The sequence below is a fragment of the Schistocerca gregaria genome, chromosome 8 (assembly GCF_023897955.1).
Source record: "Schistocerca gregaria isolate iqSchGreg1 chromosome 8, iqSchGreg1.2, whole genome shotgun sequence".
In the NCBI taxonomy this organism is placed as follows: Eukaryota; Metazoa; Arthropoda; class Insecta; order Orthoptera; family Acrididae; genus Schistocerca; species Schistocerca gregaria.
Genome location: NC_064927.1, coordinates 454,074,369 through 454,093,170, shown reverse-complemented (window position 1 = coordinate 454,093,170; position 18,802 = coordinate 454,074,369). Strand labels below are relative to the sequence as shown.

Here is an 18,802-nt window from a genome sequence, read left to right as displayed (position 1 = left end):
CAGGATAGGGTAGCATGGAGAGCTGCATCAAACCAGTCTCAAGACTGCACAACAACAACATTCAAGAATTCATCTATGGTATAGAAGGAGTTGTCAAGGAGATATGATTTCAATTTATTTTTGGAGCTATTACTGCTGTCTCTCAGACATTTTACTTCGTCTGGTAATTTGCCAAAAATTTTTATAGCAGCATATTTTACCCCTTTCTGAGCCACAGATAGGTTGAGTAAAGGATAGTGTAAGTCCTTCTTTTTTCAGATATTATAATCATGAATGTCAGTGTTGTTTTTAAACTGCTCCACGTTGTTGAGAACAAATTTCATTTGTGAGTAAATGTACTGTGAGGCTGCTGTAAGAATTCCCAATCTTTTAAAAAGATGCCTAAAAGATGTGCGACTATTAACCCCACATTATTCTAACCACTTTCTTTTGAGCTGTGAATACTTCCTGTCTAAATGTTGAGTTACCCCAAAACATTATTCCGTATGACATCAGAGAGTGAAAGTATACAAAGTATGTTAGCTTACTAATTTCTATATCCTCAAAATTGGCAATTACAATGAAGATTCTCATCTATATATACACCCAAAAACTTAGTATGCTCCCACCCTGCTCACTGACTTCTATGGTTGTGTTATATTTATTGAAGAACTGTACCTTTTGCAGCAGAAAATTAGATGTACTGTGTTTTTATTTTTTTCAAAGTTTAGGACAAGCCCATTTGCAGAAAACCAATTAATGACTTTTCCAAAGGCCTTATTTTTATCATTTTCAATTGGAGTTTCTTTTAGTGGATTAATATAGATCCTTGTATCATCATCAAACAGTGTCACTTCAGCTTCCTGTTTCAGAGAGCAAGGAAGGTCATTCATATATATCAAGAACAGAAGGGGACCCATGATTGAACCCTGTGGAACACCTAATGTAATTTCACCCAGTTAGATGAAGTGGAAAACTCATTTCAATCATTTGACTCATATAGGGAAACTTTTTTCTTCCTGTTCTGTAGGTATGACTTAAACTACTCATATGCTATTTCATTTCTACCATAGAAATGTAATTTCTGTAACATAATGTCATGGTTCACACAATCAAATGCTTTGGACAAGTCACAGAAAATTCCTATTGGTGACGTTTTACTATTTAAAGTCTCTATTACATAGACAGTGAAATTGTATATTGCTGTCTCAGTGGAACATCATTTCTGATATCCGAACTCTGATTTATTAAGTATCCCATTACTGTTGAGATGGCTAACCACTCTTGAGTACATTATTTTCTCAAAGGTTCTTGAAAATGCTGTAAGCAAGGATACTGACTGATAATTATTGACATCTGTGGCGTCCCCCTTTTTGTAGAGAGGCCTGACAATGGCATATTTTAACCTGTCTGGGAAAATATCTTGAGTCAGTGATGCGTTACATATGTGACTCAAAACATCAGCTGTAATTGCTCAACATTGTTTTAATATCTTAAGTGACGTCATCTACTCCAACAGAACATTTACTTTTCAAAGATTTAATAATTTCATTTATTTCACAAGATGTTATAAGGTGAAACTTAATCTTACTAAAGTATTTCAAAACAGACTCTTCCGTGCACTGCCTGGCTTTTTCTTTTCAACTATTCTCACCAGTTTTTTCTCCGACACTTATGAAGTGACTGTTAAAGATATTGGCTACCTGTGCACTGTTGATTAAGATGGTCTCATTCTCTTTAACAGTAATACTACCTACCCCAGTGGTTACTTTTCCTGTCTCCCTTCTAACAACATTCCATACTGATTTTGTTTTATTGCCAGTGTTGTTAATTTCTTCTCTAACATACACATTTCTTGATTTCCTTAGAACTTTTCTCAGTATGTTACAATAATTTTTGTGGTGTAAAACTACTTCTGAATCTTTACTCGTTCTTGCTGTCTCGTACAGTTTTCTTTTTCTTTCTGAAGACACTTTAATACCTGTAGTAATCCAAGGTTTCTTTGAAAAGTTTGTGGTACTACATTTAGTAATTTTCTTTGGAAAACAATGTTCAAAATGGGATATAAATTTATCAAGAAATATGCTGCATTTATCATTACCATTTGGCTCATTATATACCTCTTCCCAGTTTACATTTCTTAAACTTTCTCTGTAGTGATCTACAGATACTGGTTGAGCACCCTCACACTTTTACTTAATGGTTTCTGAAGTGTACACCCTGTTAGGTTTTGTAAGTTAATCAGTTGTGCATCATGGTCAGATAATCCATTTACCACAGGGAAAGCATATGTTTGTTCTACAGCCTCTTGGTGTACAAATACATTATCTATTAGAGTACTCTCTTTGGGAACCAATGTTCAAAGAGGGATATAAATGTATCAAGAAATATGTTGCATTTATCATTAGTATTTGGCTCATTATATACATGTCCCCAATTAACGTTTCTTAAGCTTTCTCTGAAGTGCTCTATAGATACCGGGTTGAGTGACCTCACACTTTTACTTAAAGGTTTTTGAACTGTACATCCTGTTAGGTTTTGTAAGTTAATCAGTTATGCATCATGGTCTGACAATCCATTTCCCACAGGGAAAGCATATGTTTGTTCTACATCCTCTTTCTGTACAAATACATTATCTGTTAACGTGCTACTGTCTTGAGCTGCATGTGTAGGGAAATTGATCACTGATTCTAAGTTATATATTGTTAATAAGACTTCTAGTTCTCTTTTTCTATCAGGATTACTTAGAAAGTTTACATTGAAATCACCACAGATTAATAACTTCTCCTTTTTGTCTGAAAGACAGCACAATAGGGAGTCAAACTTTTTTTATGAACAGCTCCCAGTCTACTAATGGGGACATGTACACTGTTACTAATATCAGTACTACATTACCTAGCTGAAGTTCACATGCACAAACCTCAAAGTGCTGATCAACACAAAATTTGCTTACTTCTAGAGTTTTGCATTTATACCTTTGTTTTATGAAAATGGCAACTCCTCCTTTATCCATCCAAGATCTACAAGTGTAAGATGCTAAATTATACCCACCTATACTGACACTATCCATGCCCACAGTTACTTGGTGTTCAGACAGAAAGAGTATGTCAATCTCATTATCATCTTTGAGATCATATAAACACACTAATAGCTCATCTGCTTTATTTTTTATTCCCCTGGTATTTTGATGAAGTAAGTTGATACTGCCCTTAGCTTTACCCCTACTTATTGTACATGAAGTTTCTTTTATTCTATTTATCTTGATTGTTATCTGTCTGGACTTTGGCTTTAACCTAAAAAAACCTGTCTGCCTGGACCCATTACCCACAGGGATCACCCCTTGTGTGACTGTGGACCCCCTTACAGTTTCTACTAATAAAGAAGCTAACTTATTTTTCCCCATCCTATTCAGGTGCAGGCCATGTGTAGTGTATCCCCACCTACCAATAGCATATACTGGAACAATACTTATGTGAGATTTTGCCGGTGTCTGGAGCATCCTGTTCTGCTCAGTGTTAACATGCCTTCAGCAGTGTTTACCCAGGGCTGATCATGGTGCTGTAAGACCTCCACAAACCCCACATTTATGTGCTCAGTTTCTGCTCCTATTTTATCCAGGTCACTCCTAACACTGTATCTTGGATTCATAGCCAGGCTGTTTCCTGTTTCCCCAACTATAATTACCTGATCTTCCTTCTCAAAGTCCATGCAGAGCTGACCTAAGTTTTCTGTTACCTGGATAAGACTAGCACTTAGTTTCACAAAACTTCTGATCTGGTACCCTGCACCTAATTTCTCCTGAAGCATCTAGCCCACACCCCTCCCATGACTGCTGCCTATAAGCATAATTCTTCTTTTCGTATTCTGATTTGATCCCGACCTCTCTTTTTTTCTTTAAGCTAATATTCTGCTTCAACCTACTTTCAACTACATCTGAATGAGGCCCTTCCTCCACTTCAAATAGCAAGCCAAACTGATTTACTAATTGAATTTCTGGAGTTTTTTCAAGTGTTTCCCTTTTTTGCCTTTTGCTTGCTGCCTTTTCCCAGTTCCCAGAATCTTTTTCCTCCCTTAACCTACATAATTGCAAGTTTACGTTTTCTAATTCAGCCTTAAGGGCACAAATTTTTGCCTCCTGTTCAGCGGTTTTTCTGTCCTTTCTACAAAATCTACATTGCCTTGGAAGAGCCTCATTTTCTACCCTCGTTTCCTCACCACTACATCTGCCCCAATGAAACCATAACTTACAGTTTACACAGAACACCCAGTCCTTCAAATTTCTATGGCAACCACCAAATTTGTGACACATGGTTTGATAGGCAAACTTAACACAAAAGCAGAGAGTAAGTTGGCAAGACCACAGCAGTTTTGTAGCCTACTAATCCGTAAATAAACACTAATGTAAACAAATTTTAAACTTACTTCAAAAGTTTTTACTACCTAAACTCTGTATGACTGAAGTGAATTGATTTGACTTTGAAGCGATAACGCTAATCAAAACGAAAATCTACACTTGAGTGAAATTTACGCCTAAAAAACGTAAACATAACTGGCAACTACCGGCCTTTTATGAAATACTTCCTTTTCGATCTAAATATGTTCAGAAGAATGAAACCTTCAATAGATAGCCTAACAAGAAGTATATAAGCCTAGAGAAGATGGTTATACACTAGTCTAAAATGTAATATTAACTAAATTAGCTATTCTTTCAATATTAATCACTTAACTTAGCAAGAACTTCATACACATCTGTCTGCCGAGCTCCAGAGATAATGTAGCATCATGGAATTAGCATGCAAACCAAAACGAAAATACTTCAGAAAATGCCACAAGAGTATGAAGAGAAAATATTATCTTTCCAGTGCTTTATTATTCAACATCGAAAGAAAACCAGTTTGGAACTAAGCCCAATGGCAAATCTGAACAGATCTCCCCTGACATTTGCTGTGCCAAGAATAGAACTGTTGCCATGAAAGACACTAAAACTGTAATTATAAAAACAAGTGGGTATGAAAAAATACACTGCACTATTGTCTTTACATGTTGTGCTGATGGTACTAAACTTAATACAGTCACAATTTTCAAGCACAAAACAATCCCAAAACCTTCTGAAATACTGTCAGGTGTTGTTGCTCAAGTACATGATAACGGTTGGATGGACAAGGTGGGTATGAAATTATGGATTAACAGTGTGAGAGATAATGAAAGGTGCTTTATTGAAGAAGAGATCTCTTCTTGTGCTAGATCAGCTTAGTAGTCATTTCAAAAATTCTGTGAAAGAGAAATTGAGACAGGGAAATACAGAGCTTACTGTTATTCTGGCAGGACTTACTTCACATTTGCTACCTCACAGTAAATAAACCATTTAAAGAGTGCAGACAACAGGAATGGAACAAATAGACAGCAGATGAAACCCAACAGGAATTCATGCTGAAGAGAGCTTTAAAATGACCTACAATCAAATAAATGTGTCAGTGGATAAAACAGTCATGATACAGAATGAGAGAAGACATTATTGTTAGATCTTTCATGCAGTGTGCCATAAGTAATGTTTTCCATGGCAGTGAAGACCATTTTATACAAGAACAGGACAATGATAAAGACAAAGAGGAAGAAGAAGCAACACAAAGTTCAGATGATGATTTCCAGAGATTTTAAAGATCAGTTCAGTTTTATAAATTATGAATTTCTTTTTAGTCTGACTTTGCAGTCTAATAATAAACTTGGTAAAAATGTTATTAAAAAAATGGTTAAAAATTAAGGTGTGTCTTGCAGTCCATTGGTTATTGTCATCTATAAAATATGGTGTACCTTTGCATATAACTTGATCTAAAAAACAGCAGTAACACAAAAAATATAATCAATATGAGTTGTTTGAGTACCTATGGGTTAATTTTGATTTAACCTTTCTATGTTAAATGTACATAAATTACACATATTGCAATAGCTTACTGCGTGTATATTAAGTACTGGTACTGTTTTCCTGTTATATGAATCTGACTTTCATATCGTTTACGTTCTATACCTATAATTTGTTTTCTAAGAATTCTCGCACCTTTTTTTAATCAATCATTCACACTACCCCAATTTACAGGTACTGATTTTAATTTTTTATTTATTTACGGTACTTATTATTATTATTATTATTATTTGTGTCATCTGTCTGTGGGTTTGTCACATACAATACTTTTATGTAATGCGGGTTGTACTGCCTTCAGTCTCTGTTTACACCAGCCTCATCTTTTGATGTATTATGACTGAGAGTAAAGTGTTAACACTATTTAGACTAGAGCCAGTAATATACAATGTTGTTTGGAATCTGAACTTTTGATCTGCTGAACAAAGTTATGTAGCAGGAATACTGCTGAACATGATTAATGAACTGAACATGATTAATGAACTCTATTTAATCAAAGTTCTCATGGAGTATCTAGAGAAAGAATAATGGCAGACTGTACTTCATTCCACTGTTAATTACTGGCTGTTGACAGTTTAATGAGTGAGACACGAATTACTTCAGATCAGTCAACAATGTTGTCTTATTATTACTCGCTGCTGTCTCTGCCCCAGTATTAATTTCAAAGAAATTTAGGTAAGGGGAAGATTTTGTGTACAAAAGTATAACCACAAAAAATAAATAATAGTATCAATAACGTTCAACAAATATAAAGCATATTCCATGAAAATTTCCATAAAAGTAGTAGAGAGACTTACATTGGACAAAGAATTTATCAATTTCAATGAAGAGAGTTCTCTGATCACGTAACAACATTGGAAGTCCCCTCTCATCAAACTTTGGTGCCATGAAAATTCTCACTGTGCCTATTCTTGGACCACCAGTGTTATCAACCTAGAAACATTAATAAAAATAAACTGAAGAAGTGTCATATCCAAATAATGACTTGAAATATAATTAGACATAATTTCTTGTGGATACTTACCTTAGGAGGTAAGATGTGTAGTGCTACTGATACCTTTAGAAGTAAAAGTTACACATTTCCATGAATTTAGATCTAATAGTTCTTTCCACAGGAAAGAGAGAGGGTTAGGTCATGGAAGGTTAAAAAAGAGATGAACAAGGATGGAGAGGATTACAAAAGATCATGCGATATGCCGGTGGAGCTCAAGTTTAGAGGTGGTATGGCCACAGGGGTTGCAGGAATAAACAATAAGTTACAGTGTCTCCACCCATGAAATTTCTAGAATGCACTGATCTGGCAGGCAATGGAATATTAGTTTAGAAGGAGCTGGGTAGTGCAGAGGTTTCTTATTCCAGAGGATTACAAAAGGTCATAAAAGTCCTGGAGGAGAATGAGATTCTGTTGTTCCAGTCCCAAGTGATATTGACTGAGGAAGGTACCACCCTCAGTGGCCAGTCAGCACAAAGTGCAAGGAGTATTGGATGTGTGTAGAGATAGAACACAAAAGAACTGTTACTGGCTTTAGATGAAATGGTAGTTTCAATTTGTGAAGGCCTCGGCAAAACCTTCAGCATACTGGGAGAAGGGCTTCTTGACTCTCTTGATGTAGTGCTCATGGGTGGGCAGGCACAGTGGGAGGGAGTTCTTGAAGCAAAATGATTGGTAACTGTTGAAGAAGGGAGGTGACTGGTAATTAGTAAGTTTAATGTGAACAAAGATGCTTGTGATGCTACCAGTGAGATGAGGTCATCATTCAGGAAGGTGGCTTGTTGACCTGAGGAGAAGTAAAACAAATGAGAGAGAAGATTTTGCGGTTCTGGAGGAATGATAATAGGGTTTTTCTGCCAAGGGCTCAGATCATCAGGGAGTCTGAAGCACATGAATGTGTTAAAACTGTGGGTGGTTGCCAAGGATCCTAAAGATGGCCCATGAACATAATTTCATAGAATGGTTCCCTCTAAGTGTCCACAGCAGATATGTAGATCTCCTTATGATATCTTCAACATAGGAAAGGTAAAGGATGTAGTTGGTTATGGTTACCAGGAAGGAGTTCTGGGCTCAGTGTTTAATTTGGCTTTGGGAGAGATGACAAGACCTTGGGCACTGGTGATCAGTGTGGTAACTTGGGTGATTGTGTTTTGGATCTTAGGAAGCATATAATAAGTGCATGTACAACAGCATATAATAAGTGCATGTCTGTGGAATGGAGGAGTGAGAAAGCAGATAAATTCAGGAAAGAAATTTTCTCCTTCTATCTTCTTTCTCTCCCACCCCCATCTTGCCTCCTTTTTCCCTAACATTACTACTTGACACAGTCGAGCTGCAACACTGGCAGACAACAATGTTGTGTGTGTATGTGTGTGTGTGTGTGGGGGGGGGGGGGGGTTGAGAAGTGACTGGAGGTCATGTAACTCTGAAATAATATCACTGCATCATGGCCTGTAAGTGGATTTACCTTGGCAGAATGCCCCATCACTTACAGCCCTTACTGACAATGGTGGAGCCTTGGCTGGAGAAAAAGTGATCAGGCCATGTTATGTTTAGAAGTAATGTACAACAATTCTTTCTAAAATTGTGAGGGTGGACTTATTGGGAATAGATCTTGGGACAAAACTGGGTTTAGAAACTGGAAAGTTATCTGCAGATAACTTGGTGTGGGGCAGGGATACAGTTGAATGTAGGCATTAATTACGTCAGATGAAGTTCATCACTGACTTTGAGTTGATTCTACGCCATGTGGCAGTAGTCAAAGAAGTCTTTTCATTGCTGGATGCAGCAAAGGACAGAGGGTCCTCAAAAAGTCCAGCATTATTTAATGGACCTGATTGACTTGTGCTTTACTGTACTGCATTGTAGGGGAGGAGAGGGGGAGTGTATATGTCATAGGTCAGAAAGACAACCTTCAGCTCAAACCAGTAAATATTTTATGAAAAAAATATAATAAAAGTAACCTTAATTGACCAGAAATGGCAGAAGTAAGCCATATGAAGTTTTTAGGTCTCAGATGGACAAAATTTTAAATTGGAAGCCACATATAGACTATCACAGTTACTTAAATTCAGCTCTTTGATACAGGATAATTGTCTGAAAGCATTCATCTAACACCACAAGGCTGCTAAAAATGACCACAAGTATGTCTTGTCTGGCAAAGACATTTATTACAACCAGTATTTAAAAATATCAAAAATTCCTCCTGTGTACATTTAGAAGTTCATATTTTCTTGCTTAACAGCTATTGCACACTGGAAAATGTCAAACTTCTCACAGACTATTTATTTCAGATTGCTGCTTCCATTTGACACAGTTGCATCCTGCCAGAGCAGCCAGGGACAGTGGTCAAGTGTGTGTGAGATGTGCTTGCTTGTGTGAATGTGTGCGTGTGTCCATTATGAAGAAGGCTTTGGTTAAAACTCAATGTATAACAGTCTTTCTGTTGAACCACTCTGCAGTTCGATGTGTCATCTTTACAGTGAGTAACAATCTATTCTTTTCATAATATTGATGATACTCCAATCTGGACTTTCTAAAGTTTAATTTAGACTATTTAAAACTTCATTTGCAGATAGGACAGTATATGGGATCAGACATTAACAACAAACTTAAAGGCTGGAATACATTTAACTTGGAGCTTGATTCACTTGAAAAGAATACTCTGTAACTTAATTAGTGAAAAAAGTGTTACTCATTCTTCCCAACATACTGGAAAGGCCATTTTACAATCTGAATAATACAATTGTATCATATAAGTGAATTACATTGCAATACTGTGTGTAAAACTAATGTGAAGCAATTTCTTTTTTAATGAGCTCTCCTTTATTCATTTGCCATGCGCCTTGCATAACAAACTGTTTTAATCATAAATGATTTTGAATTAATGTGCACAAAATAATGTAGGAACTGTCATCCTTGTTCTTAAAAAAATAAAAAATAAACTTAACTATGTTCCACTTTAAACTTAGTTTTTGTTATGTATAACAAATCAAACACTTTGAAAACTGAACATTGGGAGACAAATAAATCCCATTTCACACATCATTTCCATGGGTGAACAAGAACTTAATGAAATACCAGAGAGCAGCAGAATCAGCAACATCCTATTCTCACTTTTTATTTAAGGTTTAACATCACACTGAAAGCATATTCATTGTTGTTTAACACAGCTCTCCATGCTAGTCTACCATGTGAGTCTATTCTCCTCTATTAGTTACGCACCTCTTCATCAGTTTCTGCACTTCAGGAAATGTGTCACGCTCAACTTGAAACTGATAGCTGGCTGAAACCTTAAGTACAAAGCTCTGAAATATTCAACAAGGGATGTAACTTACACTGAAAAGACAGGTTAGGCATAATAGAAGGAGGGAATGTACATTGCAGTTGACAAAACTATTACACCCATTGAGGTCAAAGTTGAGTCTGACCACAAAGTTGCATGGATGCAAGTGACCAGTCTAGGTGAACTCCAGTTAATTATCCGACGTTTTTTTAAGGACTGCCGATTCCACTGTAATAGTTGTAGTATAATTCAAAAAAACTCTACAATTAGCAGTGTGAAAATACGCTGATCGTGCAATGTTACTTGGGGATGACTTTAACCTACCTAGTAAAGACTGGGATGTCTGTGGATTTGTTGCAGGTGGTACAGACACCCAGACCTGTGAAACAGTTCTGAACACATTCCCTGTCTTGAGCAGGTAGTTCAAAAGCCACATGCAATGGAAATATTTGAAATCTTGTAACTATAAACAGGGCTGACCTAATTGACAGTTCAATATCCAGACAGGGATTATTGATGATGATTCATCATAACAACATTAGTTACTAACGTTAATAAGTCCATCAAGAAGGCTAGGAGATTTTTTAGGTTAGAAAGAGCAAATAAGAAGTTGTTACAAACCCACTTAGACAATTAACAGACACTGTCAAGTTGCCAAAAAAAAAATCTTTCTACCTTTTCTAGTTATCCTTTGATGAGCTATATTAAAACACACACACAGACACAGACACACACACACACACACACACACACACACACACACACACACACACACACACAGAGAGAGAGAGAGAGAGAGAGAGAGAGAGAGAGAGAGACAGACAGACACATGCCTATGCTCCTGCATGGTGCTGGCTGGTCTAGTCTAGTCTAGCTAGCACCATGTTGGGGGCATGGACCTGTGTATGCCTGTGTGTCATATCGACAACTCAACAGTTCTACTTTTTGGTGAGTGGTCTCCTTTAATCCTAAAGTATTTATGTTTTGCAAGAATATTGGCATTCTACAATAACTTTCCTACAACATTTATAAAAACTTGATTCATGAAGCATACAACTTTCACCATCACATTAGCAAAAAGCGTGGCTGAGAATACAAGAAAATTCTGATCATATATAAAATTACTAAGCAAATTGAAGGCTTATATTCAGACACTCATCAACCAGTCTAGAGTTGCAGTAGAGGACAGCAAAAGGAAATCTGAATTTTTAAATTTCAGTTCAAAAAATCATTCACATAGAAGGATCGTACATACATACTATCAATTCAGCGTCGCACGGACTCCTGTACGGAGAACATAGAAATAAGGTTCGCTGATGTTGACAAGCAAATGAAAGAGTTGAAAACAAATAGGTCACCAGGACCAGATGGAATATCAATGTTGTGTTAAATCAAATGTGAACCCTGGAGAGAAGATGGCGTTCTTTTTGTGAAACATTATCGAGGAAGTTTAGAGAACCAGCATTTGAGACTGACTGCAGAATGGTTCTACTGCCACCAGCGAATATCTCACATAAGGACTTTGAAGAAAAGAGACAATATATTAGAGTATATATGGAGGTGTACAGACAGCAATTTTTCCCTCTCTTCATTTGAAAGTGGAACAGGAAAGGGCAAGACTAGAATTGGTACATGGTCCCCCTCTCCCACCAAACACCGTATGATGTCTTACAGAGTATGTATGTATTAAAAACAAAGATTCCAAGACTTACCAAGCGGGAAAGCGCCGGCAGACAGGCACATGAACAAAACACACAAACACACACACAGAATTACGAGCTTTCGCAACTGGCAGTTGCTTCGTCAGGAAAGAGGGAAGGAGAGGGAAAAATGAAAGGATGTAGGTTTTAAGGGAGAGGGTAAGGAGTCATTCCAATCCCGGGAGCGGAAAGACTTCCCTTAGGGGAAAAAAAGGACAGGTGTACACTCGCACACACACACACACACACACACACACACACACACACACACACATATCCATTTGCACATACACAGACACAAGCAGACATATTTAAAGGCCAATATATTTTTCCCATGTGGAAGTTTCTTTCTATTTTATTTACAGAGTATGCATGTAGATATAGAAGTAGATCTACCAATATGACCTTCACCATTCTTCTGGAGCACCACATTTTAAAATCTTCTGTTCTCTTCTTGACTGTACTACTTATTGCCCACATTTTGTTACCATATGAAGCTACACTCCACATGAACTTTCACAAAGGACTTCCTAACACTTAAACTTATATCTGATAATAACATAAACATCCATTTCAGAAGAACTTTTCTTGCTATTATCAGTCTGCATTTGATATCATCTTTATTTTGCCACTGTCAGTTATTTTGCCAAATTTGTATACTACATCTGGTGCTTAGTTACAATCTAATTCCCCCAGCATTACCGAATTTAATGCGGCCACACCCTATTACTCTTGTTTTAGTTTTATTGAAGTTAATCTTAGAACCACTTCCAAGTCAATATCAATTCTGTTCAACTTATCCTCCAAGTTCTTTGCTTTCACTGGCAGAATTACAAAGTGATTAGCAAACCTCAGTTTATTTCATCTCCTCTTATTTTCCTTTATTGTTCGCTGTGCATACAAATTGGATATCATTTCAGACAGGCTATAACCCTATCTCGTTCAATCCTACCTCCATTTCCTATCCTTTGACTCATCTGATTTGTGTACAACTGTTGGATAATCTTTAGCTACCTCATAGATTTGTGACAAGGGGATTTATGCCTCATTTTATAGAACAAAATAATGCAGGACGTGACATAATGCACCACAGTTGTTTGTGAGGAATGATTCAAGAGCACTATAGAAATTTCACAATGTTGAAAGCCAAACAAATGCTTGACCTATGTTTCTAATAAAATCTTAATTGTATTTCCTGTTACTGACACCAAACATCTGAAAATGGTTTTAGCCTAGAAGCTGTTGCAGTGATCTCATATCCCCCTGAGTGCACTTTAAGAGTCACCATGTACAGGTGGTTCTTGAAACTTTGTTAACAGACTTTCTTGGGATAGTTTAAGTCTATCTTCAAGATTTTTCCAGTTCAGTTCCTTCAGTATCTCTGTGCCACTCTGCCATGGATCAAATAAATCTGTGACCATTGCTGCTGCCTTTCTCTGTATACATTCAACATCTCCTGTTAGTCATATTTGATATGGCTCCCACACACTTGAGCAATATTCTAGAACCAGTCACACAAGTGATCTGTAAGCAATCTCCTTTGTAGACTGATTCCACTTCCCCAATATTCTACCAATAAACCAAAGTCTACCATTTGCTTGACCCATTCTTAAGTCTATGTGATCCTCTCATTTGATAGCCCTAAAAAAGTTACGCCCAGGTATTTGTATGAGTTGGCTGATTCTAATAGTGATTCACTGATACTATAGTCATAGGACATTACATTTTTCCATTTTCTAAAATGCACATTTTTACATTTCTGAACATTTAAAGCAAGTTGCAAATCTTTGCAGCACTTTGAAATCTTATCAAGATGTAACTGAATATTTATGAAGCTTCTTTCACACAGTACTTCGTCATATACAATTGCATCATCTGCAAATAGTCTGAGGTTACTACTAATATTGTCTGCAAGGTCATTGATAAACAAAGTGAACAGCAAGGGTCCCAACGCACTTCCTGAGGCACACATGAAGTTACTTCTACATCTGAAGATGGCTCTCCAGCCATAATAACATAATAATATACTGTATCCTCCCTATCAAAAAGTCCTCAGTCCAGCAACAAATTTCACTTCATACCCCACATGAGCATTCTTTTGCCAATAAGCATATGTGTGTTACTGAGTCAAATGCCTATCAGAATTCAAGAACTACTGCATGGACTTAGGTGCCTTGGTCCAAAGCTTTCAGTATATCATGCAAAAAAAAAGTGATTTGGGTTTCACATGATCAATGTTTTTGGAATTCTGGGTTTTCCTTTGTAAAGGAACATTTGAAAATGGAGTTGCCGATTACAGCTTTTCCTTTGCTACCCTCAGTTTCAGTTCTTGTCTCACTTGCTAGGGACTGGACACTAACTTTGGTGCCACTAAGAGCTTTCATATATGATCAGAATTTCTTAGGGTTCTGTGAAAGATTATATGACAATATTCTGCTATGGTAGTCACTGAAGGCATCACACATTGTTCTCTTGACAGCCAGGTGTGTTTCATTCAGATCTCTCTTTTTAAACTATTCTTAAATACAACATATTTTGCTATGAATAAGAAATGGGAGTAAATAACTTTTTTTATAAGTGATCAACCCATGGCTATGTACTGATTTGCAGAATTAATTAATGAAGAAATGTCAGAATCAATATAAAACTTAATATATGCAGCTTATCATCAACAAAGCATATGAGTAATAAAATACTCACCGTAATTCTAGTTACAAATGGTGCGTGTTGCAAATGTGTAAATCGAACAAACACTGGGCCTCTTGGTGCAAAATCCAATCCTCTTGACAAATCGATATCATTTTGTTGCCAATATGTGACAAATTCATTACTTGGTACATTCGGTACATTTTGTGTTGCAACCTCCACTCCAGTAACCCGAATTCCGTCAAAACTGAGCTGTATATCATAAAAATTTTTAACTGTTACAATAGCTAAACTGTGCTTAAAAATTTGTTTACTTTTATTTAGTTATATGTGTGTTGTTTATTAGACAGTAAATGCTGCATTATGCTATGAGTCAAGTTATTACATAATAAAAGTACACTAATCCAAGAAAGAGACATAGAGGTTAATGTGATTGCACAATTATGAATAATGACACCAAGAGACTGCAAAAAATAATATATATTATAAAATTAACTGTATGAAAGGTTACAGTGTAACATGTTAGACAGTTACAATGCCATTCCAAATGGATCATGAGTGTACTATGCTCATACACTATTCTGTCACATTATTAGAGAAGGAAAGTTGCTACTCACCATATAGCAGAGATGCTGATTCGCAACAGGCACAAGAAAAAGATTCACACAGTTATAACTTTCGGCCATTAATGCCTTTGTCAATAACAGACACACGCGCGCACACGCACACACACACACGCACGCACGCACCCACACACACACACACACACACACACACACACACACACACACACACACACACACACACACACACACACACACACTAACACAAATGCAACTCGCTCACACGTCTGCAGTCTCAGGCAACTGAAACCACACTGTGAGCAGCAGCACCAGTGCATGATGGGAATGGCAACTAGGTGGGTGTATAGAGGAGGCCGGGGTGGGGAGGGGGAGGGATAGTATGGTGGATGTGGTGGACAGAGAAATGATGCAGTTTAGATGAGGGGGGGGGGGAGTAGTGGAAAGGAGAGAGATAAAATGAAATAAAAAGTCTGGGTGTGGTGGTGAAATGACAGCTGTGTAGTGCTGGAATGGGAACAGTGAGGGGGCTGGATGGGGAGGACAGTGACTAATGAAGGTTGAGGCCAGGAGAGTTATGGGAACATATGACATATTGCAGGAAAAGCTCCCACCTTTGCAATTCAGAAATGCTGGTGTTGGTGGGAAGGATCATATGGCACAGGCTGTGAAGCAGCCATTGAAATGAAGAATATCATGTTTGGCAGCATGTTCAGCAACAGGGTGGTCCACTTGTATCTTGGTCACAGTTTGTTGGTGGTCATTCATTTGGACAGACAGCTTGTTGGTTGTCATGCCTACATATAATGCAGCACAGTATTTGCAGCTTAGCTTGTAAATCACATGACTGACTTCACAGATAGCCCTGCCTTTGATGGGATAAGAGATGTTAGTGATTGGACTGGAGTATGTGGTGGTAGGAGGATATATGGAAGAGGTCTGGCATCTAGGTCTATTACAAGGTTATGAGCCATGAGGTAAGGCATTAGGAGCAGGGATTGTGTAAGAATGGACAATTATATTTCGTAGGTTCAGTGGAAGGCAGACTACCACTGTAGGACCACTGCAGAAGGGGGAAGGATAGTGGGTAGGACATTTCTTATTTCAGGGCATGATGAGAGGTAATCAAAACCCTGACAGAGAATGTAATTCAGTTACTCCAGTACTGGGTGGTACTGAGTTATGAGGGGATTGCTCCTCTGCGACTGGATTGTGAGACTTTCGGAGGTGGCAGGAGACTGGAAAGATAAGGCATGGCCAATTTGTTTTTGTACAAGGTTGGGAGGATAATTACAGTGAGTCAAGGCTTCAGTGAGACCCTCAGTATATTCTGAGAGGTACTGCTCATCACTGCAGATGTGGCGACCACAGGTGGCTAGGCTGTATGGAAGGGATTTCTTGGTGTGGAATGGGTGACAGGTGTAAAAGTAGAGATATAGCTGGTGGTGAGTAGGTTTGATATTGATGGCTGTACTGATGTAGCCATCTCTGAGGTGGAGGTCAACATCTAGGAAGATGGCTTGTTGGGTTGAGTAAGACCAGGTGAAGCAAATGGGGGAGAAGTTTTTGAGGTTCTGGTGTAAAGTGGATAGGGTGCCCTGACCTTTGCTCCAGATAGCAAAGATGTCATCAATGAATCTGAACCAGGTGAGGGGTTTAGAAATATGGGTTTTTAGGAAGGATTCCTCCAGATGGCCCAGGAATAGGTTGTTGTAGGATGGTGCGATGCAGCTGGATTTGTTCTGGGATGGGCCTAAGGATTTGAGTAGTGACTGGAGACTCTGCTGGATTACTGGAATGGGGTCACTGTAGCAAGGTTTGTAGGTGGAAGTATCTGACAGCTGACCGAGTACTTCTGCCAGGTAATCCTTACGGTTCAAAACAACAGTGGTAGGTAGAATCATAAGGTCCGGATCAGTTTTTAGATGGTGGACTGCAGTTCTTTCTGTGGATGTAAGTTTAGTTTGCATGTTGAGGGATTTGGGGAAGGATGGTGAGGCAAGGTTCAAGGTTAAAAAATTCTGGAAAGTTAACAGGGGATGGTTTGGGGGCAGTGGTGGTGGATCACAGTAGGATGGAGGAGTGAACTAAGGCAAGGTTCAATATTGATCTTAGGTTGAGTATGACTGGTTGGGTTGGTGGCAAAAAAATGTTCTCATCCCAGAAGCTCTCTCCAGAGTCCATCTTCCAACTCACCCTTGCCACTACCCACACTACTACCTTCTACATGCTTCCTAAATTCTGTAAACCAAACCACGCATGACGCCCCACTGTGGCCGGTTACTGTACCCCCACGGAGGGACTCTCTGCTCTTGTGGACCAACACCTTCAACCCATTACCCAGAACATAACCTCCTATATAAAAGATACCAACCATTTTCTCCACTGAATCTCCACACATCCTGTCTCTTTACCACATGGCGCCCTGCTCGTAACTACTGATGCCACCTCCCTGTACACTAGCATTCCCATCGTAACTCAGTACGACCCAGGACTGGAGCAACTGAATTACATTCTCTGCCAGGGTTTCAATTACCTCTCGTCGTGCCCTGAAATGAGAAATATCCTGCTCACTATCTTTCCCACTTCTCCTACAGTGGCATTCTGCCATCCACTGAAACTACAAAATATACTCGTCCATCCTTACACAAACCCAATACCTTACCTCATGGCTCATACCCCTGTAACAGACCTTGATGCAAGACCTGTCTCGTACATCCTCCCACCACCTCCTACTCCAGTCCAGTCACTAACATCACCCATCCCATCAGGGTTATGTGATTTACAAGCTAACCTGCAACTGCTCTGCTGCATTCTATGTAGACATGACAACCAACAAGCCGTCTGTCTGCATGAATGGCCACCAATAAACTGTAGCCAAGAAGCAAGTGGACCACCCTGTTTCTGAACATGCTGCCAAACATGCTATCCTTCATTTCAATGACTGCTTCACAGCCTGTGCCATATGGATTCTTCCCACCAACACCAGCTTTTCTGAATTGCACAGGTGGGAACTTTCCCTGCAATACATCTTACGTTCCCGTAACTCTCATGGTCTTAAGCTTCGTTAGTCACTGTCGTCACACATCCAGCCCCCTCCCTATTCCCATTCCAATGTTACACAGCTGTCACTTCACCACCACACCCAGACTTTTTATTTCATTTTGTCTCTCTCCTTTCCGCTACTCCACCCCCCCCCCCCCCCCTTCTCCACCTCTGGCCCTCTGTTTAAACTGCAGCACTTCACTGTCCGCCACCCCCACCATACTATCCCTCCCCCTCCCCTTCCAGCCTCTTTCTTTCTCACACCCAGTCGCCACTCCTATCATGCAGTGGTGCTGCTGCTTGCAGTATAGTTTCAGCTGTCTCAGACTGCAGTTGTGTGAGATCGTTGCATTTGTGTGTGTGTGTGTGTGTGTGTGTGTGTGTGTGTGTCTATTTTTGACAAAGGCATTAATGGTCGAAAGCTATAATTGAGTGAATCTTTTTGCTGTGCCTATCATGACTCAGCATCTCCGCTCTATGGTGAGTAGCAGCTTTCCTTGTCTAATATTGTTACATTCCATCCTGGACATTCTATTGTTTGATTCAGTCACATTAACGTGAGCACCTCCCAAAAGCCTGAATAACCACCTTTTGCAGCATGTACCACTGCAAGACATGCTCGAAGAGAGTCAATGAGGTTCTGGAAAGTATAAACAG

The 18,802-nt window shown here is 38.7% G+C and overlaps 1 protein-coding gene across 1 annotated transcript in view; it reads right to left on the bottom strand.

The window, feature by feature from the left end:
- The window catches only part of LOC126284215 (phenoloxidase 2-like), a 112,744-nt gene that overhangs the window by 7,232 nt on the left and 86,710 nt on the right, over positions 1-18,802 (bottom strand). The window contains exons 10-11 of the mRNA XM_049982986.1: positions 14,574-14,771; positions 6,694-6,829 (exon numbers count right to left, since the gene is read on the bottom strand). Coding sequence (XP_049838943.1) covers positions 6,694-6,829; positions 14,574-14,771 — 334 coding nt within the window. The remainder of the gene's footprint in view (positions 1-6,693; positions 6,830-14,573; positions 14,772-18,802) is intronic.